Raw genomic sequence first — 27,625 nt, forward strand, 5'->3', positions numbered from 1 at the left:
TATACTTTTAAAGCTTTTATAGGATGATGATTTCGTAAATTTACAGTATGATGAACGTTATTATGATGCTTATTTTCATTTTGACATTCATTCGGACGCTCTTGGGTAGATTCTACAATGGTTATGGCAACGATATTGATCCACATATTCACAATAATCAATATTTTAGTACATAAAAAAAAGGAATCTTATTTGATAACCTTTCATTGGCATCAGCGGTGTTTTAAGATGTTCTCATTTTTTCTTGGTCATTACATTTTTTTTTTTTGGTTCTTTCGCTCATATAAATACCATCTAGCAATACAGTTGTTCTTTACAGTGAATATGAATAGAACAGCATCCAGAACAAGATCTTCATCATCGTCTCCTACATTAGCACCCTTAATGAGAAACGACCTATTAGACGAAGAAGCAGATATATCAACACCTACACAAGGATTATCTTGGGATCAGTTACGACGCCAAGCACGACAGTTGGAAAATGAAATAGAACTTAAACTAGCTTCTCTTTCAAAAATCGGTGCTACTACCACAGCAAGACAACAACAACAAGATACTTCTTTATCAGATGGTAATAATAAAGCAGGGCAAGAAGTTGAAATTGAACAACTCCTAAATAATGTAAGTGATGAAATGGACACACTCAGAAAAAAAGAAGAAGAAATCTGGTTTGATATTTCTCTTACTTTATATATATATATATATTCCTTCTTCTTAGCTTCAAGATACCATTGCTTCAATGGGCCAAGTATTGGAGCGACCTAGTGCTACACCCACCAATCCGTCCATGATCCATATGCTTGAAAGACATAAGAATATACTCTATGATTATACCAAGGAATTCCGGAAAGTCAAGGTAACAAAGAAAATAGAAAGATGTTCAAGGAAAAAAAAAAAGGTCAATATTTTGGACTCATTGTTATTTTCTTTAGGCAAACATCAAGGCAGCAAGGGACAAAGCAGATTTAATGAATCAAGTAAAAGATGAAATTAGAATATTCAATGCTGGCAATGGTGATAATACGGATTATTATTTAACGGAACGAAATCGTGTTGAAAGTTCACATCGAATGACAGATATGATTTTAGAGTAAGTGATGAAGAGGAAATGAATGGATATCAAGCAACACACTGATTTTTTTTATTATTATTCATTCATTCAATAGACAAGCTTATGCGACAAGGCAAGATGTATCTCGGCAAGGAAGAACTCTTCAAGGAATCAACTCTAGGGTTACTGGCGTCATGGGTAAATTTTAGAATAAGGAATAATAATAAAAAAAAAAAAAAGGACAGGGAATTTGTACTCATCTGTCTATGTTTCAATAGGGCGTATACCAGGCATCAACAATTTAATCAGTCGAATCAACACACGGCGAAAACGGGACACTCTAATTATGGCATGTGTGATATCCACATGTATTATTCTTATTACACTTTATTGGTTACGAACTTGATATATATTTATTATAATAAACTACTTATTTTGGAAAATTGATGTTGGGTTTGTAGTGATGATATATGATGGATGATCAACCATAATATGTGGAATGATGTTTAAATGACAGTGGAACGATATTGGTAGTATACAGGCATATGTTTATCGCTAAGTATTATGCGTATTACATGATGAAAATATGTTTATTGAAGAAATGAATTGTGGTCTACTATAAAACTATTTGATACAGAGAGCATTAGGAGGAGAGGCGATACCTTTAAACTTGTTCAAAGGAGCACTGGTAAAAAAGAATTCATATACGTTATCTTGGGCGCAATCTTCAGCAACAGCTTCCAAAAAGAACATTTCTCCAATAGGACATCCAATACCACCTAACAAAAATTGATCTACAACATGCATACAAAAAAAAAAATGTTATCAATAAAAAAAAAAAAAAGGAATAATTATCATCCAGGTAACTCACGACAAGATTGAGTCCAATCAGTAGGAGGAAAAGCTTCAAATGCAGGACAGTCGCCACCAACAGCAGCAAAGTGATGATTCCAAATCCAAGCAAAAGTTTCAGGGCAAGCCTTGATACCACAAGCGATAGGATGTTCAGGATCCTTGATGTATTCCTTGACTTGATCACCCAATTGTTCGTACCTAGCCGTCCAACCGAAGCGCACCAGCAAGACATCGCCTGTTTTGAAAGTGACGTTTTGAGCCTTGGCCACCAATTCCAATTCATCGACAGACACTTCAATACGTTCGAAAGGATCAAAATCAGGTTTGTGTTTTTCAGCCCAACGACCATAATCCAATAACACAGCGCGGGTAGCGATGCCTTTTCGAGCCATATGATGAATCCCCAATCGACCTTTTCCTTTGACACCAATTTCCGTAGGATCCACATTATTATAGAATTTCCCACTTTTCAGATGAGCAACATGACCAAGACCATCCCATTGTGTAGATGATTGTGTGTTGAAGTTTTCATAAGAGTCATCATTACCAAGACCGTCTGCGAAAGGATGGAAATGATGAACAACGCTAGGTCGAGTGAACAATGTTGGTGAAGGTTTTTCCAATTCCCAGTTCACAGGAAATACTTTGCCTTTTTTGATATATTTTGATGCCTATGTAAAATAAATTTTTTTTTTAAAAAAAAAAAAAATGGATAAGTAAACGTATGTCCTTTATATATATCTTCGTGTTCCACTTACTTCAGCAGTGATTTCTTCAGTAATAATATTCAAAGTACCCAAATTATCATCATCTCCCCAAACACCCCAAGCAGTTCCTTCAGGGTATTTTGAGTCAATAGGTAATTGATCATAAGTAGGAAGAGTCATGATGAAATAATAATAAAAAAAAAAAAAAAAGTGGGAAAAGAAAGAAAGAAATAAAAAAATGACACTTTTATACTGTAGTCGGTGTTCATATCGGGAGGTGGGATCGATGAATAAGTTTCTTTTCCACGATATACCAATTCTTGAACTTTATCGTTTTATTCGCATCCAATATCGCTGAAAAGTTTATTTTTAATGGACAATAATCTTGAAACATATTAGTGCAAAATTTGTTTGCATGATTTTTTTTTTTTTTGGACTTCTTTTGTTGATCCTTAAAGTTTATCATGGTGGGAAAAACAAATGTTCCGTCTGAGGGAAAAAAATATTAACCTAATATTCCATTCTGGGAAAAAAGGCGCTATAGATCGTTTATTATACAAAAAAAAACATTGATTGTGAGGAAGAAAGGAAAGATAAGTAAGAAATAATGGATAAAAAAAAAATGATATACTAAATTTAATCCAACAGGATGAAAAAGGGGTACATGTATAAAATCAATGATAAAAAATGAAAGATATGTGTGTATATATATGAATATCTGTGTGTGTGTGTGACAATGATTCGTCGTTTGGTTTGCATGGTCTTCTAGTTTCCAAAGAATCTTGATATTCCAGTCTTCTTTCCATCTTTTGTAGCACTTAGAGACGATAACAGAGATGAGTAATAATTGGGATTACCAGCTGGAGAAAGAATTTTGTCCGATAAAGGATACTATGTTGGTAATACATTAGTTTAGTTACATAAAGTTTTTTTTTTCCTTTTTTTTTTTTTTTTTTTTTTTTTACCTTTTGTTTAAATTCATTGTTTAAAAGTCGTTCAAGAGCATCTAATTGTTTCTTAGCCTCAGCAAGGTCGAAAGGTTCGTTTTCATACTGTAATGGTTTTCGGAAGGTTTCTTCTACTCGTGTTGTAAGGATTTGCTTCATATCTCTGTTAGGTCGAACTTTATCTGCTGGCCAATCGCGTACAAGACGTAAATAATTACGATAAAGAGCATGAATTTCTTGACGTGCTGCTTGTTGTGACATGATATATAATAAAATTGTAAGAACAAAAAAAAAAAAAAAAAGGAAAAGGAAAAGACAATATCTTTTCTTATCTGAAATATAACAAGCCACACTTTTTTTTTTTAGCTTTGGCTCTACAAGGGGCATCCACCCAGCATCTTGGATATGCTTTTTATTTTCATTTACCGCATCCAATGAAAAGGAAAAAAAGAAGCAATATATTCGACTTTTCCTTTTTTTTTCTTTCTTTCTTTCTTTTTTTTTTTTTTATAAAACTTCTTCAAAAGGTATATAAAGTATTCGTATTTATTGGTGAAGACTTTATTTTTTTTTCTTTCTTTCTATTCACTTTATACTACTTGTTATTTATTTATTTTTTATTTTTTTTTATTGACAATGCAATGGAACGTTTTGGGAACAGGTGCTATTGGTTGTCTTCTTGCTAGTCAACTTCGTCTTCAAAAACTCAATGTTAACTTACTACTTCGGTCTCAACAACACCTGAAAGACTTTCAAGCGCGTAAAAACACCATTACATACGAATGTCAAGGGAAAACAACTGAAATCGATGGATTCACTGCTAGCGTACTTGGAGACAAAAATATACCATTGATTGAAAACCTTGTGGTAGCGACAAAAGCACATCATACTGCTGAAGCCCTTGGATCAGTGGTAGGACACCTTAAGTCCGATAGCTCGGTGTTACTTTTACAAAATGGAATGGGAATAGTGGAAGAATTGGAATCTAAATATTGGTCTCAACAACAACATCCACGATTATTCATTGGTGTGAATCGACATGCTGCAGAACGATTGGCACCTTTTCATATTATTCATCATTCTGGTTGGAACGATCCTGAAGGTGGATTGATGATGGGTGAATATGGTAAGCAAACAGAGCCTTCCCCTTTGGCACAAACACTACAAGATATACCAATCATGCAAGCGATCACGTTGTCCTGGCAAGATCTTTATTCTCGTATGCTGAAGAAATTGGTAGTGAATGCAACCATCAATCCTGTGGCCTCTATTCTCAATATAAAAAATGGTGGATTGGTGGACGATAATCCTCATGCGATTCGACTCATGCATAGGGTATGTGAAGAAGTGATTGCTATTTTGGGTGACGACATGCCTGGTGAAACTGCAGCTTCATTGATCGACATGGTGATCACTAGTTGTCGTGTGGCGGCTGGAAATACGTGCTCTATGCTTCAAGATATCAAGGCAGGACGGAAAACGGAAATCAATTATATCAATGGTTATTTATGCAGGTTGGCAAAAACTCGTGGGATTGATTGTCCTACAAATATGGATTTGGTAGATTTGATTTTAGCAAAAGAGAAGTTTTATCAATAAATTTACCTTTTTTTTTTTATCATCAACTTATATGTATCTTATTTTATATATATATATATATATATATATATCCCATTAGTTTAGATATATTTTACAATAAAAGAAATTATAAAACATTTATGTTCTGTTAAAATCTCTTTAGAGACTCTTTGTTTTATGATATGATGACGATGATGATGATCACTCTTTGTAGTATTTATAATCTCTATGTCTTAGTTGACGTTATGATGATGAGCAAACCAGATTTTTTCTTATTCCAAGTGAATGGGTATTTAATACAGCGACCAGTATATCAATTATCACAATCGTTACTATTGCTTTATCTTTCTATCATATCATCACCCCATCATAACGTATTATTCATTCGTCCATTACCAACCCTCCATCATCACATAGCATTCATCAGTCGATCTTCCACACTAATCAATTAAACTTTAATTAAACTATCTTCACTATTAAATCCGTTTTCCACATGAAACAAGAAAGATCAAAGTTCAAGAACAGTAAAAGGAGTGAATGTTGCCCAAAACCTCCATCAAAAAAGAAAAAAGTGTATAAATGTTTATTAAAAAAAAAAAAAGAAGGTAAAGGAAGGTATAATACTACAAAACTATAAAAAAATTGATATGATATAATACAACGATAATAATAATAATAATAAATAAATAAATAAAAGACCAGGAATGTTTTCATTGATCTACTTGTTGTTGTAAAGATAATCGTACAGACAAAGTTCGAACAGCTGCATTGACGGCATCATCAGCACTCCAATGGAAGAAGGGATACACATCTTTGGGTAAAGGAATAGGATTGGACAAAGTAGTGGTGGATTCAGCCTTGGAATGAAAGGATGGGGCGGATTCAATTTGTTGAGGTTTTTCATCATCATCGCCTGAACTGTAATTTTGTTCTTCCAAATCACGAGGTCGCTGTTCTATTTCTTCTTGTTGTTGTTGTTGTCGTTGTGGTTGAGGACCATCCTTGGAAGCAGGGACCACAGGTAAAATTTCTTGACCTTCACGACCAGGAATAGGCTGAGTACCAAAGCCGGCTACAATCAGAGCTCGCCTAATAGCAGGATGGACAATATTAACAAAATGGAATTCCACATGATGACCAGCAAATCGATTCAGAGCGGCTTGTGCATCGACTACAGCTTGGAGACCACTTGAATCAAGACGGTTCACACCAGCCACATCCAAAATAAGTGCATGTAGTAAAGGTAATTGTTCACGAGCAGCTTCCACTTCTGGATTGGCATCATCATTCCAAGCACGGTCACCTTTGGTCAATATAGCACCTCCACGTCGAGTATTTTCCTTGCAGTATGCGATGATCTTGTCCGAGATATAACCAGAGTTGGGATAAGTAAAGGATTCATCTACACGGCACATAAGTACACCAGAAGGTAAGGGTTCCACCAATTTGCCCAAGGAAGGATGATTTTGAGGTACATAAAGATAACGTTGCTGAGATGAAGTGCATGATTTGTCATCAGCAGCTTTTGGTAGATCAGATGCAAGTGGTACACGTCCCAATGCCCAGAATCGAGGTCGAGCAATACGGAAGAGGAGGATGACAATAGATAATGCGACAGAGGCATAGATACCATATTCAACCGTAGTGAAGAAGGTCACTATCACCGTCACCACAAATACAAATAATTCCCAAAGACTGACTGAAGCAAGACGTTTGATGTAACTAGGTCCAGACACAAGATCAGCCACAGCATGGATCACAACTGCAGATAAAACAGCATCAGGAATATAATAGAAAGCAGGAGTCAAAGCATATAAAGCGAGCACCACAACAAGAGCAGAAAAAATACCAGCAATGGGAGTTTTGACACCAGATCTAGCTTTAATAGCAGTACGAGAGAATGATCCAGTAGATGGATAGGCACTAGAAATAAAATAAAGAATGAGAAATCAAATAACAAAAAAAAAAAAAAAAAAAAAAAAAAAAAAAAAAGAGAGAATATTTACTTACCCAAAGAAAGAAGCCCAAATATTTGTAAAACCAATAGCGATGATTTCTTGATCAGGATTAATAGTATAGTTATTGATCCGACCAAAAGATTTTGCAATAGCAACGTGTTCCAAAATCAAAATGATCACACCAGAAGGTAAAGAAGAGGCAATAGAACTGACGACATCACCATCGATACGAGGTACACCCATGGCCTGGAAACCAGCAGGAACCGTTTTGAGAATACTAATGGGCGAAGTGGTTTTACCAATATTGATGAGGAAGGCAATCAAAGTACCAACGATGACAAGAATACCATTACGCATAATACTAAAGAAGAAGAGATGTGTGCTATATTTGGGATAGCGTTTGGAAAGATATTGACAGCCATATCGGACACCATAGAGCCAAACTAAACTAACCAATCCAAAGGCGACATCTATTTTTGTGTTTGGTAAATTCTTGAAAAAGTTGCCAAAAATGAGGTAGGTTGAATCTTGAGTGTTGATATTCTTTATACCGAATAATTTAGGCCACTATTGTTCAATGGAAAGAAGAAAAGATCACGATGATGAGAAACATTGATAGACAGTAATCATCGTTTATTTTTTTTTTTTTTTAAAAAAAAAATACTTACTTGACCAATTGTAATCGTAATAGCCGAACCTTTTGTATTTTTTTTTTTTTTAAAAAAAAAAGAAACGGTTATTTAATTTATCCTATTCCTGGAGAGATTTTTTTTTCAATGTTACCTGTCATAAAGCCAGCAATAGAACAAGCTATAAAAAAAAAGAATAGGACAAAATGGAGAAATAAGGTTAAAGTAATTCAAGGTTATCAGAGTTTATTTTTATTTTGATCACGTTACCTGGAATAAAGTCCACCAAGATACCAAGTCGCACTAGACCAAGAAACATAGCAATAGCACCAGTCAATAATGAAAATGCAACTGCAATTTCAGTTGCTGTAATTGTGGATGATTCAGCAGTGATACGTGTAATGGTTTGACCAACTAATAATGACATGACAGCTAAAGAAAAAAAAAAAAAGGATGAGTTTCCAATTTTAAAACTTGTTATCATCAATAGTCTTTTTTTTTTATTATTAGTATTACCAGTAGGACCAATAGAAATATCTTTAGAAGTTGCGAATAAACAATAGACACAAAGACCAACAAAAGCAGTACTATTAAATAAAAAAAAAAATATAATTAAATTTAATAATGATTATATCGTATACATATGTATGATTGATAACTTACTATAAACCATATTGAGGAGGTAACATAGCGATTTTTGCATAAGCCATAGATTGAGGTACAACTACGATACCTACTGTAATACCAGCAATAAGATCACGTACCATCCACTATTAAAAATAAAAAAGATAATAAGTATTATACAAAATATTGTTATTTTATCATATTTTTACCAAAAGATTATATCGTCTAATCCATGAGGCTATAGGAAAAAGGCCCACCACATATTCTTGAGTATAATGAGGTAACTCTTTCAAAAACCGTTCAGTTTCTTGTTTATAAGATACTTGTTCATAATCGACAAAGAGTTCTTCTTGTTTTTCTCTTGTCATCATGAAAATATATGAAGTATCAAAAAAAAAAAAAGTATAAATAAAAAAGGAAAAAAAAAAAAAAGAAAGATAAAAGTGAAAGAGATAAAGAAAAAAGATGGAGTTTAAATATGCAAACTTGACAGAAGAAGTCGATTGCGCCATAGCTTCGTCAGATTGAGAAATCGTTTACTGACTTTTAATTCGTATGATCATTGCCTCTTTGATGTCCAATAAAACCCATTATCATTGAACAATCACCGCAATAATGAACAAAGAAGGTGTAAACGCCATCGTTGATGTAATAGGATACTAACCTTAATTTGAATTTCCTAACTCTTTATTATTACAATAAAAAATACACAAAAAAAGTCAATATACATATAAAAAAAAAAAAACTTTTTTTTATTTCATTTTATTTTTTCAAACCAATAAGAATCAAATAACTATCACAAACTCTAACAATCTAATCTAATAATCACGCGATCGATCACTGTAACGTTTGGAAGATGATCTACTGGTACTACTATTCCTACTACTACTACTACTAGTGCTACGTCGCCGAGGTGATGACGATCGACTTCTTGATCTTCTTTGTCGACGACTATGGCGATCATGTCGTGAAGATGAAGATGATCTGCTTCGTTCCCTATGACTTGATGATTCACGTTGTCGTCTATGATCACTATCATCTGCTTGTTCATCCATTCGTCGTTTTGAAATTTTCTTGAATAAACTTGATTCCTTGTATTCATACCCAGCCTTCTTATGATGTGATTTCTTGTCTTTGTCATCACTAACTTCTTGAGGTTTAGCACCTAATCCCAAAAGAGCATCTCGTTGTTTGATAGGTGTCATTACGGGAGGTCTATATATTTTCATTTAGATATAAAGGGGAAAAAAACACATGTGTTAGAAATTAAACAACCTTGATTTCTTTCAACTTCTTTTTTTTTTTTTAATAATATATATCAGACTTACGTTATATTTTTTCTATTTCGTCCAATACCTTCACCTTGATTCCATCCAAGTCCACGTAAAAGAGCAGCTCCAAATTCTTCTACAGGCATATTTTCATAATCTTCCATGGTTGTTTCATCAGGTCGATTTCGTACATCATTACGGAAAGACTCAGTTTCATTGGCTGGAATTACAAGAGCTGGACCAGTTTGATCATCATTGTCATCTTCAGTAGATTCTATTATATATAAATATTAGTCTACTTGACCAACTCTTTCAATAACTTTTTGTTTTTCTTTACTTACCTTTGATAATGGCTTCTATGGCTTGTTGTTCTAATGATTTGAAAGAATCTTTTCCATCTACATTGGTGACCGAGGTTTCAATGGCTTGTGAACTAGACATCGTCGTCGTTGCTGTTGCTGTAGTAGTGGTAGTGGTAATATCTTGCTGTTCTCTTGCTGTTAGAGTTGTTCTTGTTGGTACTTGTAGGCCAAAAGAAGATACTGTCTGTGATATCACTTCAGGTTCTTGACTTGTTGGAGTTTGATCCTGTGCCCGCACAGGCATATACAATTCTCTTTTTTGCTTTGCTAATGCTCTCCAGTCCGCATTTGCCAATGGTGCTATAGATAAAGGTTTCGCTTCTTTTTTAGGATTAACTCTAGATGTAAAATAAAAAGAAGAGTCAGTTTACCTGTTTTTTTTTTTTATCTGTATGTTTTGTAAATAACTTACTCTTTGGCTTTGTTGTTTTCAAATCCATGTACCAATTCCACTTGTTCAGTGTCCTCATCGTCTGAATCATCGTCCAGTGCAACTCTTCTGCTGTTGCTAAAATATTGATTTTTTGGTTTTGATCCTAGAGGAAGTTTCTTTGTATTTCCATTCATCCCTGATTTCTGTATTGATCCATTGTTCGACTGCATCTTTTTATGATGTTGTTATAAAAAAGGGAGAAGAAAGTAGGCATCAACTGCGACGATAAAAAAAAAAAAGAAACAACCTTTTTCAAGATTCAAAGTCCGTATAGCTTTTTCAATAGTTGTCTCAGGAATCCAATTCGTTCAATTGAGAGTAACTTTTATGCGTTTGACACTTTGTTCATCATAATCATTATATACCAACTTTTTATACATTTATTGATTCATCTATCTTTTTTTTTTAGTAGCTTCTCTGATCTCTCTTTGGCTTATTCATCAAAAAATTCGAACTGTTTTTTTTTTTGCATTCTAGCATCAAATGCGGTCATGTACGTCTTTCTACTTCCATATTTTGCTCAAAAATAATCATCCTCATAACAAATTTGGAGTGAACATAGAGCAAGTCATTCTCTTTCATTTGTATTAACAACAAGTTATACCTCTCCTCCCAATTTATAGAGTAAATTAAAAAATAAAAGTCAATTCAGTCATCTCTCATCCAATAATGATCATCATCCAATAAAATTACCACCATTAGATTCCTCCCAAAAAAGTAGTCAAATATCATCTAATGTCATTTTATCACTTATCTTGACACATAAACGTGCGATGACCAACAAAAGATTTCATCGATTTTTTGAAAAATTGCCTGAGGACCCCCTGACGATTTTCTTTTTACAGCTTAAATTTGGCTGAGGAATTTGAAAATTTTGGCTGTAGAATCGAGAAATGAATCCCATTTTTTCATTCTGTGTACAAACAGGCGAACAAACTTTGACTTTTTCTCTTTCGTTCAAAAGTCATCATCATTATACCAAATCTGGTAATAACGTAAAAGAAACCATTTTCTTTCAATTTGCATTATGCGATTCATAGATTATCATTGTATTTATAGAGTAAATTGAAAAAAATGAGAATCAACATTGCCATCCAATCATCATCGTTAGCAACGATTGCCCTAAAATTCGTTGTTAAAGATGGGTAAGTACAGTAGAATAAAAAAAAAAAATCAATGGATGATCAACCATCTCTCACTTCCGATATTCATACCTTCCCACCCTTTCTTTCACATATCATTAATCATCAGCACCACCCGTTTCCGTAATAAAAAAAAAGGATCACCACAAATACGTTTGAATCTCAATGCAAATAGGTCTCTGTAATCACAGCGTAGAAAAGAAAAAAGAAAAAAAGAGAAATAACAGTGTACATGTATAATAGATGATGATGATACCTTCCTTATCTTGTCATTTTGGTTTTACATCATCTTTGTAGCGATTTTACTTCAATTATCAAAATATCATTATTGTATTATTATGTCAAAAATTATTTCTAGAGTTAATATCATTTTTAATGATGATTATATATCTATCATATCATCATCCATCACCATTACCGTCGATCATCACCTTCGTACTACTAAGCATATGAAACTTTTTTAAAACCACGCCTGGGAATTCGCTCTAGACAACCCTCATCTTCATCTTTTTTTAAAAAAAAAAAAAAAAGTGCTGAGCTGAATATTGTATTTTTTTCTTTTTTTTAAATTTTTTTCTTCCCCCCCCCTTTTTTTTTTTTTTCTCTCTTTTTCTATTTTTACTGAACAAGTGTTTATAACGATGGAAAACGACAACAAGGATCCCATTATTGATTGGATATTACAATTAGATACGGAAACAGGGCAAACAAACGGACCACTCTTTGCTTACTCATCTCAAACATTACCCCAACAACTATCGACTTCTGTTCCCACACTGCTTAACCAGACTGAAGACCTAACGAATTCCGACCTTTTTCAACTCTATTTGGGGGACGAAGTGGAACATGTTATGGACAAAAAAGAAACCACAACAACTCGACCAAGTCATAATGAAAAACAACTACAACAATCCAAACGACCTGTACAATTAATGGAAGGCGACCAACCATTGACCCTGGCTCATACCAAACGAACAAAAAAGGCAAAATCTCATGGGGCCGAACCTTTATCCGGACGACTTGATTTTCGACCAAGTATGACTGATCAAGTACCAGAAAGTCAGTTGAAGGCAATGTCACCGAAGGAAAGACGACAACTACGCAACAAGATATCAGCTCGCAACTTCCGTAATCGTCGAAAAGGTAAAATTATAAATTGATATACCAACTTCATTTTTTTGTGTTACCTTATATTAATATATATCGCATTGTGTTTCAATAGAATATATAACGACTTTGGAAGAGGAATTAGATGAATGCAAATCAGAAAACAAACAACTACAGCAAGAATTAACTACTCTTCGAAATAAAGTGGGCAAATTGGAAGAAGAAAATAAACAATTACGATTGGATTTGGTTTTATATGAAGAAGGTATCAATCCTGCAGCCAAGACATCTCCCACCAATTTACTTCATCAATTCGATCACAAGACGTCTCCTACTCCAACTTCTCTTCCTGGAACGAGCTCTTCAAGCAATTTATCTTCATTTGAATTATCTCCTGGTACTGTGCATGCCTTATCCTCTGATTCTTCTTCTGCATCACCACCAGATCTTTTCCTTCATGATTACTCTTATCATCATACATCATTGCTCACTCAAACACCAGATATTACACAACAACAACCACAACAAGAACAACAACAAGAAGTATCTTCTGTGCCTACTATTTGGACTATGCCTATCTCGGAATCCAATATACACGACATGTATCTATCACACGCTATGATGCCAGATTGGGATGTGAATCAAGTATTATCAAAATCAAACGAACAATCACAACTTGTACCTTACAACAACATTAATGTCAAGGATACTTTCCAACGTTACCCATTACTTGCTCCATCCTTGATGTCCATTGTCATTGGTCACACCATGTCATTGTCCACAAATGATCTCCTTAAACTCAACTTGCCGTTATCGACAAAAAACAACAACAACAATAATAATGGGAATAGTAACAATCATCCATTTGATCTCAAAGGCATTTCTTCCCCTGGATTATCACCCCATTCATCTGTATCTGATATCAACGATAAGGACGTTTTGAAGATCTGGGAACTACTACAGCCATTTGTCAATACAAGAAGAAACAGCAAAATGATCACACAATATGCAGAAGAAGAAGACCATTTGGATCATGACAACGATAAAAATATCGATACCGAAAATGATGATGATAGTGATGCAGATGACGATGACAACAACAACAACAACAATAATAACGATTATGAATTGGATGGAAAGTGTGCAGTGACAACTTTTGTCAACAGTCAAATGGCTTGTTTCCAAAAATACCTCAAGATGTATGTTTGTGCATCAGTACAACATGTTTTACGATGTCGATTAGAAGCGGAACAACAACAACAAGAAGGAACTACAATGATGGAAGAAGAACGTATCACTGAACAACAAGACATCACCACTGAAAGCAGTTCATCAAGTACCTCACGACCTTGCATGTACATACCTCTATGCAAACGATTACAGCGAGCCAAGAATATGTTTATACCGGTGTCATAAGATTAGTTTTCCCGTTTTGTGATTATTTCTCTTCTCTCTCTCACACACACACACATGCATTCTCTTCTTCTACTTTTTTTTTTTATTTCTTACTTTATATTGTTTTATATATTATTTACCTTCATTTCATTCTTCATTTTAATTTAGTTCAATTTTTTTTTTGTTTGATTTTATTTTTTATCAGTGCCAAACGAAATAAAGTAGGTGTCATCCTTTTTTTTTTTTTTATCAAACGATCATCATCAGCATTATGATAAAAATCAGTCATATCATAGCTATCATCATGATGATATGCTTAGCCATCCCATAAGACACAATTTTTTTTTCTTGTTGTTCCACATTTACAAATTCTTTTGATTTTATAAAACAAATAAGTTTATTTAATAGTTAATAACAGTAAAAAGATGATAGTAAAAAAAATAAAAAGTAAAATAACAATAAAAATCAAGATCATCATGATGGAAATGATGATAATAAACGAGTACAACAAAAAATCCACTAGACAGATACATAACCACCCCCAGATCCACCGGGTCGTCGACTAAGGATAGAATCTTTTACATGCGAAATCAAATCCTAATAAAAAAAAAAAAGAATTAACAAAAGGGAGGATAATGAAAATGAGTTGATTGATATTTTTCTAAAGTCTTATCAAAATAGAAACATCTTACCCTGATAACATATGGTAGATCAAGCCAAAAGTCTAAATAGTGAAAAAAAAAAGATAGTGAGCTCAATTCGTACACATATAAAATGAGAGAGAGAAAGAGAAGGTTCTGGATAGGACCACTTTCTTACCACGATGAGGAATTAAATCCAATCCACGAGCATTGTATTGAGTAAAGTTGTAAAAAGCACCACCGATAAAGTAAATCAAACCCAGAATAAGAATACTATATAGAAAACACCTGTTAGTTCATCATCACCATCATCATCGTTCCCTCTTCCTTTTTTTTTTCTTTTTTTTTTTTTGTCATGTATAAACTTACATCTTGAAAAATGTAGCTACGGATGAGCCACTGGAGGTATCATGATCTGGGACCTTTTCACCAGGTTTGAACCTAACATAATCATATAATGAAAAATCAGAGTCACAATGTGAATAAGTCATTGAATTTCAAGCAAGTTATTGTTGGGAACTTACGCACAAGCATGAACTGTTTTCCAAGAGAGAGACAAGACGTTGTTTTGATACGAAACAAGTATTGGAAGAGAAGGATTGGCAGCCTATATTAAAAAGATTTGTAAGATCATGTTATTAAAATCAAAATGGTGTCTATGGTCGATATCATCACCATGTTTCCCTCTCACATCATCCTTTTGTCTTTTTTTTTTTTTCTTTTTGCTTACTATTCACTTACGTTTCTATCTTGTGAATTATCACATTCTAAAGTAATACTTGCTGATTGTGGTTGTCCCAATTCCTGTCCACCATTCAGTGTTAACGCATATTGTACGCCATCTAATAAGATATATATATATATATATATATATATATATAAAGGGATATTTAACTATAATCATCATGATTCCATAGTTGGTCGCTTACTTTTGGATAAATCCTCGTCAGATCCTAGTATTTTGAATTCAGGTTTGAAATTGGAGCTATGAAAATAAAATAATAATAATAATAATAATAGTAAGAGAGTAAATGAATAGAAATATAGTATCATGATATCCATCTTTACGCCTTACCCTTTGAATTCACCAGCAATATTTTGCACCACAGCAACAAATTCCACACCATTTTTGACATATACTTCACGTCTACACACATACTATTACAAAAAAAAAATCATTATCTTATAACCTACTACAATTGGATTTCTACTTACTGCTCCAGTATCACACTTGTCAGGATCGCCACCTCCTTGATCAGGTAATGCATCACAAATGTTGATCTGGGTCCGTATCTGTGTACTGCTTGGATGAGTCGCGATCTCTGTAGAGATAAGAAATTCTCTAATAATACAAAAGTATGAGCTACGTTCAATTAAAAAAAAAGGGACATTTTATACTTATTCAGTCTTGACAAGTCCAACTGGTAGTCGGTTCCCGGTTTTGGTTTGAATCCTGAAATACAATAACTTTGAAGTCCCTCCACTGTTAATGGCAAGATAATAAGGAAATAGATACAAGTAGACACTAGGAACAATGTTAGCCTAGTCATCATATAAAGGAAGCAAAAGAAAGAAAGGAAAAAAAAAAGGTAGGGAAAGAAAAAAAAAAAAGGGAGTTTGACTATCCTTGCGTTTTGAAACGTATATGGAGAAATTCCGATTGGTTATGCATTAAAGTATTGGAAAAAAAAAAGGCAAAAACTTTATTGTGTTTCACTAAGTAACTAACAATGATAATAATAATAAAAATAATAATAAAAAGTCTATTCTTTGTGTAAATGCTTGGCTCTCTTGTTTTTAGGAAGTCCACCACCAGGTTGATTCCAAGATAAGTAAGCTGGATCACCCAATTTTCTAAAATAAATAACAAAAAAATTATTAATGATCATTCATTCATTCCATCATCGCATTTACCTTGGTTTAATGAGATGTCTAATAGTAAAGATAAGTCCTAATAACAAGCATAAAGCACCAATGGACAAGTAAGCAATACCCAAGTAAGGATTTCGTCCACCAAGAGAAGTAGTTGTTGAAAGTACTAACCATTTTGTTCCATCATATTGTAATGTATCAAAATCTATCATCAAAATAACAAATATAGTTAAAGATATATATATATTTAAATCAAACTTACTCATATCAATCATAATACGCCAACGACCAGCTATTAAATCATCATTATCATTTCTAGCCCAGAATTTTCGAAAATCAGGTAAAGCTGCTACATGCATCCAAACCATAAATCGTTCCATAGTTGATAAATCAGGTGGAGGGTGTTGATCATCATATCTTCCATTTGGATATCGTTTAGCCCAATTGGGAGGAGGAACAATTTGTGAAATTTTATATTGAGTTGGTTTATACTTTTGTTTATCGGTAGGCCATGCAATGTTGGATGTACTAAAATTGTATTGTTGTTGCTGTGAGTTATCATTATTGCTAATTAATGTCAAATTGGATGCCGTATCTATTCGTATAAAATAAATATTTAAATAAAGTTTCTTTATATTATATAATGACTTACCATTGAACATAGAATTGGCAATCAAACCACAAGGATATATCAAAAGTCCATCATCATTACTTGCTAAAGGATCACAATTGGTATGGAAAGTTGAACCTGAAGAAGCTTCACCTAAAAGTTGACTAGTATCCAAATTTTTGATATAAAGTCGATGATTTTGATAAAAGTTGGTGAGACGATAATACATATAAATAGGACCAACCATAGTAGAAGGTACAGTGAAATCAAGAATACATTGTGGAATGGAAAGGTTATTGGGATTTTGCCAAGAAGGATCCAAAAAAGTAGAAGTATTTTGTACATGATAAGCTGGTGGTTCCATATTTTTTATATCTATATCATTATTGAACTGATATTCATATAATGTATTGGCTAAATAGACTGGTTGATTGTATTGTTCACAATATGAATAATTGATCATGATTTCATTAACCTATTACAAAAGAAAAAAAATAAAAAATTAGTTCCATTTATTTAAACAAAAAAAAAAAAAAAACTTTTATATTATTATTTACCTTATTACTATTCCAATAAAGTAAACCACCGATAGGACAAAATATAATACCAAAGATGAATAATGTTGGTAATACATTTCGAGGTATAAGAACTGGTTGCCAAGCAGGAAGTCTTTGTTGTCGAAAAGGTCCATCTAAAACACAAAAAAAAAAGATATATTTGAGTTCAATGAATTATAAAGAATCGTTTTATTATATTATTTTTAATTATTATTGTTATTTTACTTTCAGGACGTTTCGTTTTATTTTCTTCTTCTTCGGCCATAGCTTGAAAAAGAAATAAAAGAGAAGAAAGAAAAAAAAAAAAGTTGAGCAAGCCAAGGCTCCACCTACTTGGGTAAGATCATTTTCATTCCCCGGTTCATTGTGAGTGGTACAAAGCCTCCAAAAAGGGAATCTCCCTAGAATAAGGGAAGAATGGAGGGAAAAAAGGTCAACCTAATTGATGCATTAACATAAGAACCATGATAAAAATAAACTCTTGATCTAACTTTTAAGGCGCGGGAAATGATAAACTCACTTTTTTTTTTTTTTTACTTGATGATGAATGAGTCCCGCGGGATAACTCTTTTTTTTTTTTTTGTTATAAAAAGGATATGATCATTTGTTGTTGTTTTTTTTTTTTCTTCCTTTCTTTTTTTTTTTTTTTTTTTTTATTAAACAATCATCAATGAGAAATCTTAATTCATTATTTCCTAATACTGGATTAGTTGAATCGCTCCAACAACAAGGTGCTACTAATTGGTCAAAATCAACTAAACCAGCAGATGCTTTTAGAGATTATTCTAAAGCAGATACAACACAACCAAGTATTGCTGAATTTTATCGATTAAATCATATTCATCAAACATTAGATCATGTATTGGCTCAAAAGAAAAAATATTGTGATGATGAAGCTAGAAAGACATCTATGGGTATTTGGCAAGTGATGGAAATCTTGGATAAATTTGTAGATGAATCGGATCCTGATACTGAATTGTCTCAAATTATGCATTCATTACAATCAGCCGAAGCAGCAAGACGTGATAATCAACCTAGATGGATGATTCTTACATCGCTTATTCATGATCTTGGAAAATGGTTAGCTGTTTGTGGTGAACCTCAATGGACGGTAAAATATATTTTTTTTTTTTTTTTTACTCATTTTTTTTTTTTTATTATTAGGTTGTTGGTGATACATTTCCAGTTGGTTGTCAATTTTCATCTAAAATCGTTTATCCTCATTATTTTAAAGAAAATCCTGATTCTCAAAAGTATACGAGTAAATATGGTATTTATTCACCTCATTGTGGATTAAATAATGTTCATATGTCATTTGGTCATGATGAATATTTATATCATGTTTGTAAAGATTATTTACCCAAGGAAGCTCTTTATATCATTCGATTTCATTCATTTTATTCTTGTCATACTGAAAATGAATATGCTTGGTTAATGAATGAAGAAGATCATCAAATGATGAAATGGGTAAAACAATTTAATCAATATGATCTTTATTCTAAAGCTGAAGAAACACCTGATATCAATCAATTGAAATCTTACTATTTAAATCTTATTGATGAATTCTTCCCCGAAACTATCAAATGGTAAAAATAAAGTTATACGGGGAATTCAAATTCCCTGATTTTTTTTTCTATTTTTCTTTTGTTCTTTTTTTTTTTTTTTTCTTTTTTTATTATTATCATGATCTTACCTGAACAAGAAATTTTATTACCTCCTTCTTATTCACATCTTACACCAATAGAATATTTAGAAACACTTGAACAATTTTTAGAAAAATATCGTTGGCTTGCTGATCTTCATGTAGGCGACTTTATTACTTTGAATCTTTGGGAATTATTAGATCCATCTTGGAGAAAAGCTTTATTACCTGACACTTTTGACAATGAACAAACTTATCAAGATTGGTTTATTTCAATATTAAAATTAACCAGTGGTACTTACATTAATGCAAGTGACTCTATCAAAATAATGTTTATATAATAATCACTTTTGTTATTATTTCAATAGAATGATTGGCCTCCTTCTTTAAAAGAATACCTTCAATTGGTGAAAGAATTACCTTTACCTAGAATGCACTCACAAACTATTGGTAGGTATTGATCGAATCTTTTATAATATTATTTGTCAAGTACTCAATCTCTTATTATTATTAAAAAAAAAAGACGATCTAGCCAAGGTGGATAAGCATACGTTAGCAGGCGGCATGTCAGACAAAAAAATACATGAAGTAGAACTATTAGCTAAACTAATCAAAACTGTGGGTGATGAACATCATGTTTCTCAAGTACTGGATCTTGGATCAGGTCAAGGTTATCTTTCTCGAATTTTGGCGTTTAAACATGGAATGCGAGTGCTTGCTGTGGACATGAGTGAAATACAAACAAAGGGGGCTGAACGATTTGATCAACGAGCTATTAAGGCGTTATCTATATCTGGTAACAAAAACAACAATGACAATGATGATACCATTTCTGTCAGTCAAGAGAATCTCAAACATGTTACTGAAATGGTGACTCCTGATAACGTTGGACAAGTACTCTCAAGATGGACAGTGAATCAAGAAGACAAAAACAATGATTGGATTGTATGTGGTTTACATACATGTGGTGATTTATCAACTTCTATGTTTCGTTTATTTGCTGAAAGTAATCAAATCAAATGGTTGGTGAATGTTGGTTGCTGCTATCACTTTTTATCTGAAGATGGACCTCAACCGGGATTTCCAATGAGTGATGGATTGAAAAAAAAAGGTTATCAATTAGGAAATAGTGCCCGGGTATTAGCCTGTCAATCACCTTCAAAATGGACTGATCCGATCATTGGACAGCAATCTTTCAATCAATATTTTTATCGGGCGGTTTTATTGGTAAGAATAGTGAAAAAAAAAGATGGATTGTGTTTTATCTTTTTTCTTTTTTTTTTTTCATCTCTAGCATACTATTGTTGATAAAGGATTGGCAAAGAAGGCACCTCCAATTGGAATGATTAAACGGAAAAAGACATACCTTCAATATTATCAAACGGCGATGAAACGATTGGATTATGGATCTGAAGTTATTACTGAAGAAGAAGCTGAAGAATATTATCAATTGTATAAGGATCAACATGTTGACAAACAGATCATTGTATTATGGACATTAAGAGTATTATTGGCACCTGTATTAGAAAGTCTCATCTTGATAGATCGATGGATATACTTAAAATCTTTGGTGGAAAGTACTGATAGTAAGAACAAAGGTGTTTGGATGTGGCCATTATTTGATTCCTTAGCATCTCCTCGAAATATGTGTATTGTAGTATCAAAATAAGATAGATTAGATTATTATAATAAAATATATACAATTATTTGATTTTGTAAATAATTTGACTTGTTTTTTTTTCTTTCTTTATTATTATATTAAATAGTAGTTTTTGACAATGCTAAATTGAATCTTTGTAGCACAGTTCCCGTAGCTTAATGATTTTTCGACTCCACTTGTATGACATCATAAAATGGCGAGTTACAATTTCTTTATGCTTTGCTTTTTTTTTTTCTTTCTTTTTCTTTCTTCCCTTTTTTTTTTATTATTATTATTATTATTATTACTTTATTCTCTCTTTCTACTTATTTCATCATAATCCTTCCTTCTCTTTTTTCTTTCTTTTCTTCCTCTTTCTCAACAACTATCTTTTATCAAATTTTTTTGTTTTATCAGTTTATTACAATTGGTCAGTACCAAAAACATGAAACTAAATATGAAAAAAAAAATAACTCGAAGAATTTCTCGATACTAAAACAACAAATTCCTTTTTTTTTTTTCCTGCATTACTTATTTTTATAGTTTGTATAAAAAATTAACTACTGTTTATATATTCACCATCACTTCATATTACATCGTCTTATTTTGATCCCATCTTTTCCTCAACTATATATTGCTGTAAGTTTCATTAAAAAAAAAAAAAAGCTTGGCTTATTTAAAAGTATTTTATTGAACATAATTAACTCGATCCTTTTTTTTTAATGATAATAAATATATATTTTATCATTTACAGTAACATTTTTATTTTCTCATCCGACCTCTGTATTATTTTCGAAAAAACAACAACAACAACAACAAAAGGTAAACTCGAGAAAACTTCCCGTTCTTTCCCACACACATACAAACACTTTTTTTTTGACATACTCTCTAATATATAATTATATTTGATCTTATATAGTCTCTTGTTTTATGCCATTGCAAGAACCTATACCCAATACTACACATACTGATGAACTATCAATGACGACCAAACCTTATCTTACCACCAACGTCATACCCAGCCATCATATCCAACAACAACCTACTGGTTTATCTTTCAACGACAATGGAAAAAGATACACTAGAAAGAACGATGATGGTAATCGCAACAATGATATTGACGACGATGAAGATGAAGACGACGCCTTACACAAATTTCACCAACGTATCAAACGCGGACGATGCAAATCACCTCGAATTCACAATAGTGATAAACGTCGATCCTGGATATCAAGTGACGAAGACGATGACGATGATGACGGTTATAAGCTTCAATCTATCGATGATTCATCACAACAACATCAAGCAAGACATTCTGGACTGATGGAAAAACGGAAACGTGGACGACCAAAAAAGGGTGACAGTGGTAAATCTTCACCAATTCGACAACGATCTACTTCTATTTCTGATACATATCATGGAGATGGCTCTAATAATGACAATGGTAAACCAATTAGAAAACTCAAGTCCAAACAAAAGTCACAAGTGTCTATATCAACATCAACTCCAGCACCATCTTCCTCTACTTTAAGCACTCCAACTACGCCAACGACTCCAACAACAAAGAAGGCATCATCACAGCAACAAAATTCAATATCTGTAGAATCACCTTCGTCATCCAAGCCTCGACCTTCTTCTCTGACAGATCCAAATCGCACAGATAAAGCTGGAAGAACCAAATTGTTTGCTTACACAGGTTCTGGTCATTTTGACAAGGTAAAAGAATTAGTATCACAAGGCGCCAATGTTAATTTCAAGGATCATGCTGGTTGGGTTCCTCTTCATGAAGCTGCTCTCAAAGGTCAATGTGAAATTGCTAAATTTTTTATTGAATCTGGTGCTGATGTCAATGTTCGTGGTTATGGTGATGATACTCCTCTACATGATGCATGTTCTAGTGGTTATGCTGATATTACTCAACTTTTGGTGGATAATGGGGCTGATGTGTATGCGTTGAATTCTGACAAGCAACAACCCATTGATGTATGCGACAATATTGAATGTGAACGAATTATTGAAGCCAAAATGAAACAGTTGGATCGATTGGTGGCTCGTGATGCTACAGGGAGAACGACTTTACATCGAGCGTGTGCGGATGGTCTTTACAACGACGTAGCTTCTCTAGTGAAACAAGGGGCCAATGTGAATTCGGAGGACAACAAAGGATGGACACCTTTACATGAAGCTGCTCGTCATGGTCATTTATCCATTGTTCAATTATTGGTTCAACATGGTGCAGATATCAATCATTCTGGTTATCAAGGGACAACAGTATTACATCATGCTTGCCGATCCGGTCATGACGATATAGTTCATTTTTTGGTCGAACATGGTGCAGATATTCAGGCTCAAAACGAAAATGGAAAAACACCTTATCAAGTTACAACTAGTACTTCTATCCGACGAGACCTTGCCGCCAAAATTGATGAAGAACGAAAACAACGTGCGACAAGCGATGCTATTGACGAAATCACCTTCACCACTCTACGCCAGCGCAAATTATCAAACAAATCATCTTCTCGAAATACACCACTTTCACGTGAAGAGCGAAAAATTCAAGCGATTATGAAATCTTTTGAAGCCCTCGAACAACAACAACCGAAACAATCTCCATCTTCACGACCTTCCAGATCATCAAGACGACGTGATGTTACTCCTACATCAGGGACAAGAAATGATGGTATGGACGAAGATGAAGAAGATGATGATGATGGTGATGATGATGAAAGCAACAAACACGTTGATCAAGTAAAATCCGGGAACAACAAACAGGAAGATGACAACGATGATGCAACTACTATCACACCAGTTCGACGAAAACGAGGAGGATCACAACATAAACGACAATCATCAAAATCATCGAGGACAACAAGATCACCTTCTAGGGAACAATCAGTAGACAATACAGATTCGAGTCAGAAAACGACCCGAACGACAAAAAAAGTGGATGCGACCAAATTGGACCCTCACAAAAAAGATACCAGTGGACGAACTCATTTGCATCGATGGGCTATTCGAGGTGATGTGGAAGTGGTTCAAATACTCTTACAAGCAGGTGCAGATCCCAATGTAACAGATCATGCTGGTTACACTCCATTACACGAATCATCTCTTCGCGGCAGAGGAAATGTGGTGAAACTCTTGTTGGAAAATGGAGCCAATGTGGATGCCAAAGGTGTGGAATTAGATACTGCTTTACATGATGCTATTGATAATGAACATCCTGACGTGGTGGAGATTCTTCTACAATTTGGTGCTGATCCTCATATTCGAAATTCAAAAGGAATGTCACCAATGGAGATTGCTAAAGAACATGACTTGTTTGATATTCAACATTTATTACAACAAGCTATTACTAATTGGAAGAAGAAGAAAACAATCAAACAGGAATCTACCTTACAAGAAACAACACAACAAGAACAAAAATTAATAGGTAAACGAAAAGACCTAAAAAAAAAAAAAAAAAAAAAAAAAAAAAGGAATGGAAAAAAAAATTTAATGTAATGATTTGATTCTTTAGAACCACCAAAACGACAAGCAAGGAAAAGACGATTAGTTCTTGCAGCAGATTTAGAACATTCATCATCCACTCCCGTTCGTCGACAATCACCCAGCCCTGAATTATTAGATATCAAAACAGAACCATCAACACGCATAGGCAATCCTATGGATATTCATATGCTCACAGGAGAAAAGCCACCTTTACAACATTCATCAACAGCATCATCATCACATACTATCAAATCAAGGAAAAAGGATCCAATTATTCCTCCAACATCACCTACAATGGATGGTCCTCATACACCTATACCAACTCCTTTTGTCGAACACTGGCTTGGGAAAAAAGTCAAAGAGGAACATAATAACGATCATGATATGATGTCTAATTGTGATGTAGAAAAATATGATGACAAGTCATTTATCAAAACAAAAGTAGCAACAACTACGACAACGGCAACAACAACAATACAAGAAATAGGAGCAACAACCATGACCAATCCACCACCACAACAACAACGACGATCAAGGACATTATCAGAAGCTTTACGGTATCTACCCTTATATACGGTACAACTGGTGGAAGAAGACGGAAAACAAAGTTCGTTATATGTGTTAGATCTGCAAGTGGGACTTTTATTGAATCTATCAACGGATGCATTATGGAAACAATATCCGAATCTACGACGTCGCCAAGTGACATTTACTGAAAAGGAACGATTGTGGTCCCCATTGGCTGGCATGTTATGTACAGTTGCGGCATCTCCTTCCTTGGATAATCTATACGCGTGTGACAAGAAACGGGCGGCATCGGTGGTGGCCAGATTACGTGATCAAGAAAAACAACGCTTTATGGATTTACCAGTATCGTTTGTACAGTTGGATCAAGTGGTATCGTTGATCAAGCATGATTATGGGTATCTGAGTGAAAACCTGATCACCATCACCGTGGATATTGGATATCAACAGGATGCTTCACCTTCACAGCAATATCAGACAACCACTCTTCCTGCCATCATCCATGACAATAATAAAGACCTGTCGAAAACACCACTGAAAAAGCGTCCAGCATTTGGTTTGCCTCCCAAGTTTGCCATGAAAATGCAAAAACATGTCTTTTACAACAATAACAATGGTGGTGACAGCAGCAATAGTAGTCTTAGCAATCCTTCATCACCTCATTCCTAGTCTTGATTCATTTTTCCTTTTTTTTTTTTATTGTTACATGATTACTGCACAAGTCTGATTCCCCTCCAAATAGGATTACATTTTCTACATTTTTTTTTTTACATATATACATTTGATAAAATAAAAAAAAATCCCAATCAATAAACGCTCCAATGAGCTTTTCAATCATTCATTATATTTTTTAGGTCTTTTTTTTTTTTTTTTTTTTTTTGTTAGCGTGTGTATGATATTTATATTGAAGATCATGCTGATATGGATAACATTCGGCAACTAAAGCACAACAATGATAATAATAATTATAAAAACATGATGTGAAGAAAGAATGATAAACTAAAAGACGATGAAAAAAAAAAAAAAATGGAAAGACGCCCAAAATAATCATGATTTTATTTTCATACAATATACAACTAATACTATACAGATTAGAACTTGTAGACATTGGAAGAGTCATAACCCAGTTCCTTGAGCATACCAGTGACTTCGCCTTGGCTCTTGTCAGGATTCTTGGGGCCAGCTACAGTAGCCAAAAGAGGATCAGGACCACACACAAAGATGATGGAGGATGGCTTTTCGGGACCAGGCAAGTACTTTTGAATATCATCCTTGGTCACATAACCCTTGATACCATCCCAATCTGCAGGAGCAGTATCGAGAGCATAGATCACCTTGAAACGATCGGGATGAGTCTTGGCATAATTATCCAATTCTTCCTTGAGCAAAATATCTTCTTCTGTACGATTACCGAAAATCAAAGTCACCTTGGTCTTTTCATCTTTATGAATAGGATCAAATATACGACGAATCAATTGAAGCTACAAAAAAAAAAAAAATGAGACATTCTTTTCTATCTTTCTTTTCTTTTTAAAAAGACTTACCATAGGAGTGATACCAGTACCACCAGCAACCATACCAACGTTTTCCACCTTTTTTTCATCCCAAGGATACTTGCCAATAGGGCCCTTGATTTCCAATTCATCACCAATGTTCAAGTTGTGAATATGCTTACTCATCTTACCATTGGCATAATTTTTGATAACGAAATCGACATGACCTTGAGTCTATATATATATCTATCATGAGTAACTGGACACAAAAAAAAAAAAAAAGAAAAAAAAACTTACTTCTTCAGTGGAAGTAGGAGTGTAAGGACGAATGACATAACCAGGAGAACCATCTTTCTTAGTAATAGGATAACGAGTAATGACACAAGAAGCAGTATGAAGACCAGACACATCAGTTTCACTATCCAATTGGAAGCGGAAAAGACTGGTATCATGGGTGACTTTTTGTTTATCGATTAACTAATGAATAAATATGATTGAGTATTCCTTTTTTTTTTATGAAACTTTTTCATTACCTTGAAACTTTTGAATTGAGTAGGGTCAAAAGAAGCCTTGCCAGCTGGTTGTTCTTTCGCAGGAGTTTGGTGAGTAGAGACAGAAGAAGATTGGTTGTAGTAAAGACCACCCGCAACACCTAAACCTAAAAGAGTAACGAAAATGAGTCCGTTACCACCACTTTTCTTAGGTGTTTCCGAACTATAATTACGCATAGCAAGACGAGGAGTCTTTATCAAATATGAAGTAGAATCAATAATAAAAAGTGTGAGTCAACAAAAAAGAAAAAAATGTTCTTTCTATCATTCTTTTGGAGTTTTATACCTTGTTGGCAAAACGAGCAGAAGGTTGAGCAGCAGCACGGAGTGAACCGGCCATAGGAGCAGTGAAGAAACGCATAATAAAAATATTTGTTTTAAATGTGTATTAAAAAAAAAAAAAAAAACAAGAGAAAGAAAATGGTCAAAGAAACGCGATTCTTTTTTTAAATGATGTCAATTTTTTTTTTCCATCGGAGATTGACACCCCCTACCTAGTAGTGTCTTAGATGAAAAGGAATCTGACCACAAACATCGTTGATTG

At 33.7% G+C, this 27,625-nt stretch overlaps 12 protein-coding genes across 12 annotated transcripts; 6 read left to right on the top strand and 6 right to left on the bottom strand.

Annotated features, from left to right (window-relative positions):
• Nucleotides 1-384: 384 nt before the first annotated feature.
• On the top strand, nucleotides 385-1,457 carry BX664DRAFT_264368 (uncharacterized protein; the record flags this gene model as incomplete). The annotated part of the gene is made up of 5 exons (XM_051540812.1): nucleotides 385-621; nucleotides 719-856; nucleotides 933-1,090; nucleotides 1,167-1,249; nucleotides 1,330-1,457. The coding sequence occupies 5 exons, from the start codon at nucleotides 385-387 to the stop codon at nucleotides 1,455-1,457; spliced, it is 744 nt and encodes a 247-aa protein (XP_051398721.1).
• Nucleotides 1,458-1,479: 22 nt separating this feature from the next.
• BX664DRAFT_334826 (uncharacterized protein) lies at nucleotides 1,480-2,821 on the bottom strand. Its single transcript, XM_051545776.1, has 3 exons — nucleotides 2,665-2,821; nucleotides 1,923-2,577; nucleotides 1,480-1,845 (listed from the first exon to the last, which is right to left on the bottom strand). The coding sequence occupies exons 1-3, from the start codon at nucleotides 2,791-2,793 to the stop codon at nucleotides 1,676-1,678; spliced, it is 954 nt and encodes a 317-aa protein (XP_051398722.1). The 5' UTR covers nucleotides 2,794-2,821; the 3' UTR covers nucleotides 1,480-1,675.
• Nucleotides 2,822-3,103: 282 nt separating this feature from the next.
• Nucleotides 3,104-3,993, bottom strand: BX664DRAFT_386525 (uncharacterized protein). The gene is made up of 3 exons (XM_051549332.1): nucleotides 3,927-3,993; nucleotides 3,579-3,837; nucleotides 3,104-3,504 (listed from the first exon to the last, which is right to left on the bottom strand). The coding sequence occupies exons 2-3, from the start codon at nucleotides 3,819-3,821 to the stop codon at nucleotides 3,379-3,381; spliced, it is 369 nt and encodes a 122-aa protein (XP_051398723.1). The 5' UTR covers nucleotides 3,822-3,837; nucleotides 3,927-3,993; the 3' UTR covers nucleotides 3,104-3,378.
• Nucleotides 3,994-4,055: 62 nt separating this feature from the next.
• BX664DRAFT_334828 (2-dehydropantoate 2-reductase) lies at nucleotides 4,056-5,185 on the top strand. Its single transcript, XM_051545777.1, has one exon. The coding sequence runs from the start codon at nucleotides 4,197-4,199 to the stop codon at nucleotides 5,157-5,159; it is 963 nt and encodes a 320-aa protein (XP_051398724.1). The 5' UTR covers nucleotides 4,056-4,196; the 3' UTR covers nucleotides 5,160-5,185.
• Nucleotides 5,186-5,815: 630 nt separating this feature from the next.
• Nucleotides 5,816-8,767, bottom strand: BX664DRAFT_281685 (sulfate transporter family-domain-containing protein). Its single transcript, XM_051541533.1, has 8 exons — nucleotides 8,559-8,767; nucleotides 8,389-8,495; nucleotides 8,242-8,312; nucleotides 7,996-8,157; nucleotides 7,880-7,906; nucleotides 7,765-7,793; nucleotides 7,149-7,663; nucleotides 5,816-7,061 (listed from the first exon to the last, which is right to left on the bottom strand). The coding sequence occupies exons 1-8, from the start codon at nucleotides 8,718-8,720 to the stop codon at nucleotides 5,849-5,851; spliced, it is 2,286 nt and encodes a 761-aa protein (XP_051398725.1). The 5' UTR covers nucleotides 8,721-8,767; the 3' UTR covers nucleotides 5,816-5,848.
• A 400-nt stretch (nucleotides 8,768-9,167) lies between these two features.
• On the bottom strand, nucleotides 9,168-10,549 carry BX664DRAFT_264491 (DExH-box splicing factor binding site-domain-containing protein; the record flags this gene model as incomplete). The annotated part of the gene is made up of 4 exons (XM_051540819.1): nucleotides 9,168-9,564; nucleotides 9,678-9,894; nucleotides 9,962-10,320; nucleotides 10,395-10,549. The coding sequence occupies 4 exons, from the start codon at nucleotides 10,547-10,549 to the stop codon at nucleotides 9,168-9,170; spliced, it is 1,128 nt and encodes a 375-aa protein (XP_051398726.1).
• A 1,597-nt stretch (nucleotides 10,550-12,146) lies between these two features.
• BX664DRAFT_334832 (uncharacterized protein) lies at nucleotides 12,147-14,307 on the top strand. Its single transcript, XM_051545778.1, has 2 exons — nucleotides 12,147-12,700; nucleotides 12,780-14,307. The coding sequence occupies exons 1-2, from the start codon at nucleotides 12,409-12,411 to the stop codon at nucleotides 14,078-14,080; spliced, it is 1,593 nt and encodes a 530-aa protein (XP_051398727.1). The 5' UTR covers nucleotides 12,147-12,408; the 3' UTR covers nucleotides 14,081-14,307.
• A 1,122-nt stretch (nucleotides 14,308-15,429) lies between these two features.
• On the bottom strand, nucleotides 15,430-17,429 carry BX664DRAFT_365814 (ligand-effect modulator 3 family; the record flags this gene model as incomplete). The annotated part of the gene is made up of 9 exons (XM_051548496.1): nucleotides 15,430-15,542; nucleotides 15,630-15,685; nucleotides 15,776-15,858; nucleotides 15,916-16,042; nucleotides 16,099-16,183; nucleotides 16,511-16,554; nucleotides 16,615-16,777; nucleotides 16,835-17,167; nucleotides 17,225-17,429. The coding sequence occupies 9 exons, from the start codon at nucleotides 17,427-17,429 to the stop codon at nucleotides 15,430-15,432; spliced, it is 1,209 nt and encodes a 402-aa protein (XP_051398728.1).
• A 956-nt stretch (nucleotides 17,430-18,385) lies between these two features.
• BX664DRAFT_334839 (inositol oxygenase) lies at nucleotides 18,386-19,378 on the top strand. Its single transcript, XM_051545779.1, has 2 exons — nucleotides 18,386-18,850; nucleotides 18,904-19,378. Exons 1-2 carry the CDS (start codon nucleotides 18,410-18,412, stop codon nucleotides 19,327-19,329), a joined length of 867 nt encoding a protein of 288 aa, XP_051398729.1. The 5' UTR covers nucleotides 18,386-18,409; the 3' UTR covers nucleotides 19,330-19,378.
• Nucleotides 19,379-19,569: 191 nt separating this feature from the next.
• Nucleotides 19,570-21,087, top strand: BX664DRAFT_149882 (methyltransferase domain-containing protein). Its single transcript, XM_051539891.1, has 4 exons — nucleotides 19,570-19,689; nucleotides 19,750-19,835; nucleotides 19,905-20,608; nucleotides 20,676-21,087. The coding sequence occupies exons 3-4, from the start codon at nucleotides 19,946-19,948 to the stop codon at nucleotides 21,048-21,050; spliced, it is 1,038 nt and encodes a 345-aa protein (XP_051398730.1). The 5' UTR covers nucleotides 19,570-19,689; nucleotides 19,750-19,835; nucleotides 19,905-19,945; the 3' UTR covers nucleotides 21,051-21,087.
• Nucleotides 21,088-21,937: 850 nt separating this feature from the next.
• Nucleotides 21,938-25,888, top strand: BX664DRAFT_334843 (ankyrin repeat-containing domain protein). Its single transcript, XM_051545780.1, has 2 exons — nucleotides 21,938-24,453; nucleotides 24,541-25,888. Exons 1-2 carry the CDS (start codon nucleotides 21,951-21,953, stop codon nucleotides 25,704-25,706), a joined length of 3,669 nt encoding a protein of 1,222 aa, XP_051398731.1. The 5' UTR covers nucleotides 21,938-21,950; the 3' UTR covers nucleotides 25,707-25,888.
• Nucleotides 25,889-26,051: 163 nt separating this feature from the next.
• BX664DRAFT_334845 (uncharacterized protein) lies at nucleotides 26,052-27,483 on the bottom strand. The gene is made up of 5 exons (XM_051545781.1): nucleotides 27,368-27,483; nucleotides 27,064-27,273; nucleotides 26,828-27,007; nucleotides 26,582-26,764; nucleotides 26,052-26,518 (listed from the first exon to the last, which is right to left on the bottom strand). The coding sequence occupies exons 1-5, from the start codon at nucleotides 27,440-27,442 to the stop codon at nucleotides 26,129-26,131; spliced, it is 1,038 nt and encodes a 345-aa protein (XP_051398732.1). The 5' UTR covers nucleotides 27,443-27,483; the 3' UTR covers nucleotides 26,052-26,128.
• Between the last annotated feature and the right edge of the window lie 142 nt (nucleotides 27,484-27,625).

This window comes from Halteromyces radiatus, assembly GCF_025201355.1.
Source record: "Halteromyces radiatus strain CBS 162.75 chromosome Unknown BX664scaffold_5, whole genome shotgun sequence".
NCBI classification, from domain to species: Eukaryota; Fungi; Mucoromycota; class Mucoromycetes; order Mucorales; family Cunninghamellaceae; genus Halteromyces; species Halteromyces radiatus.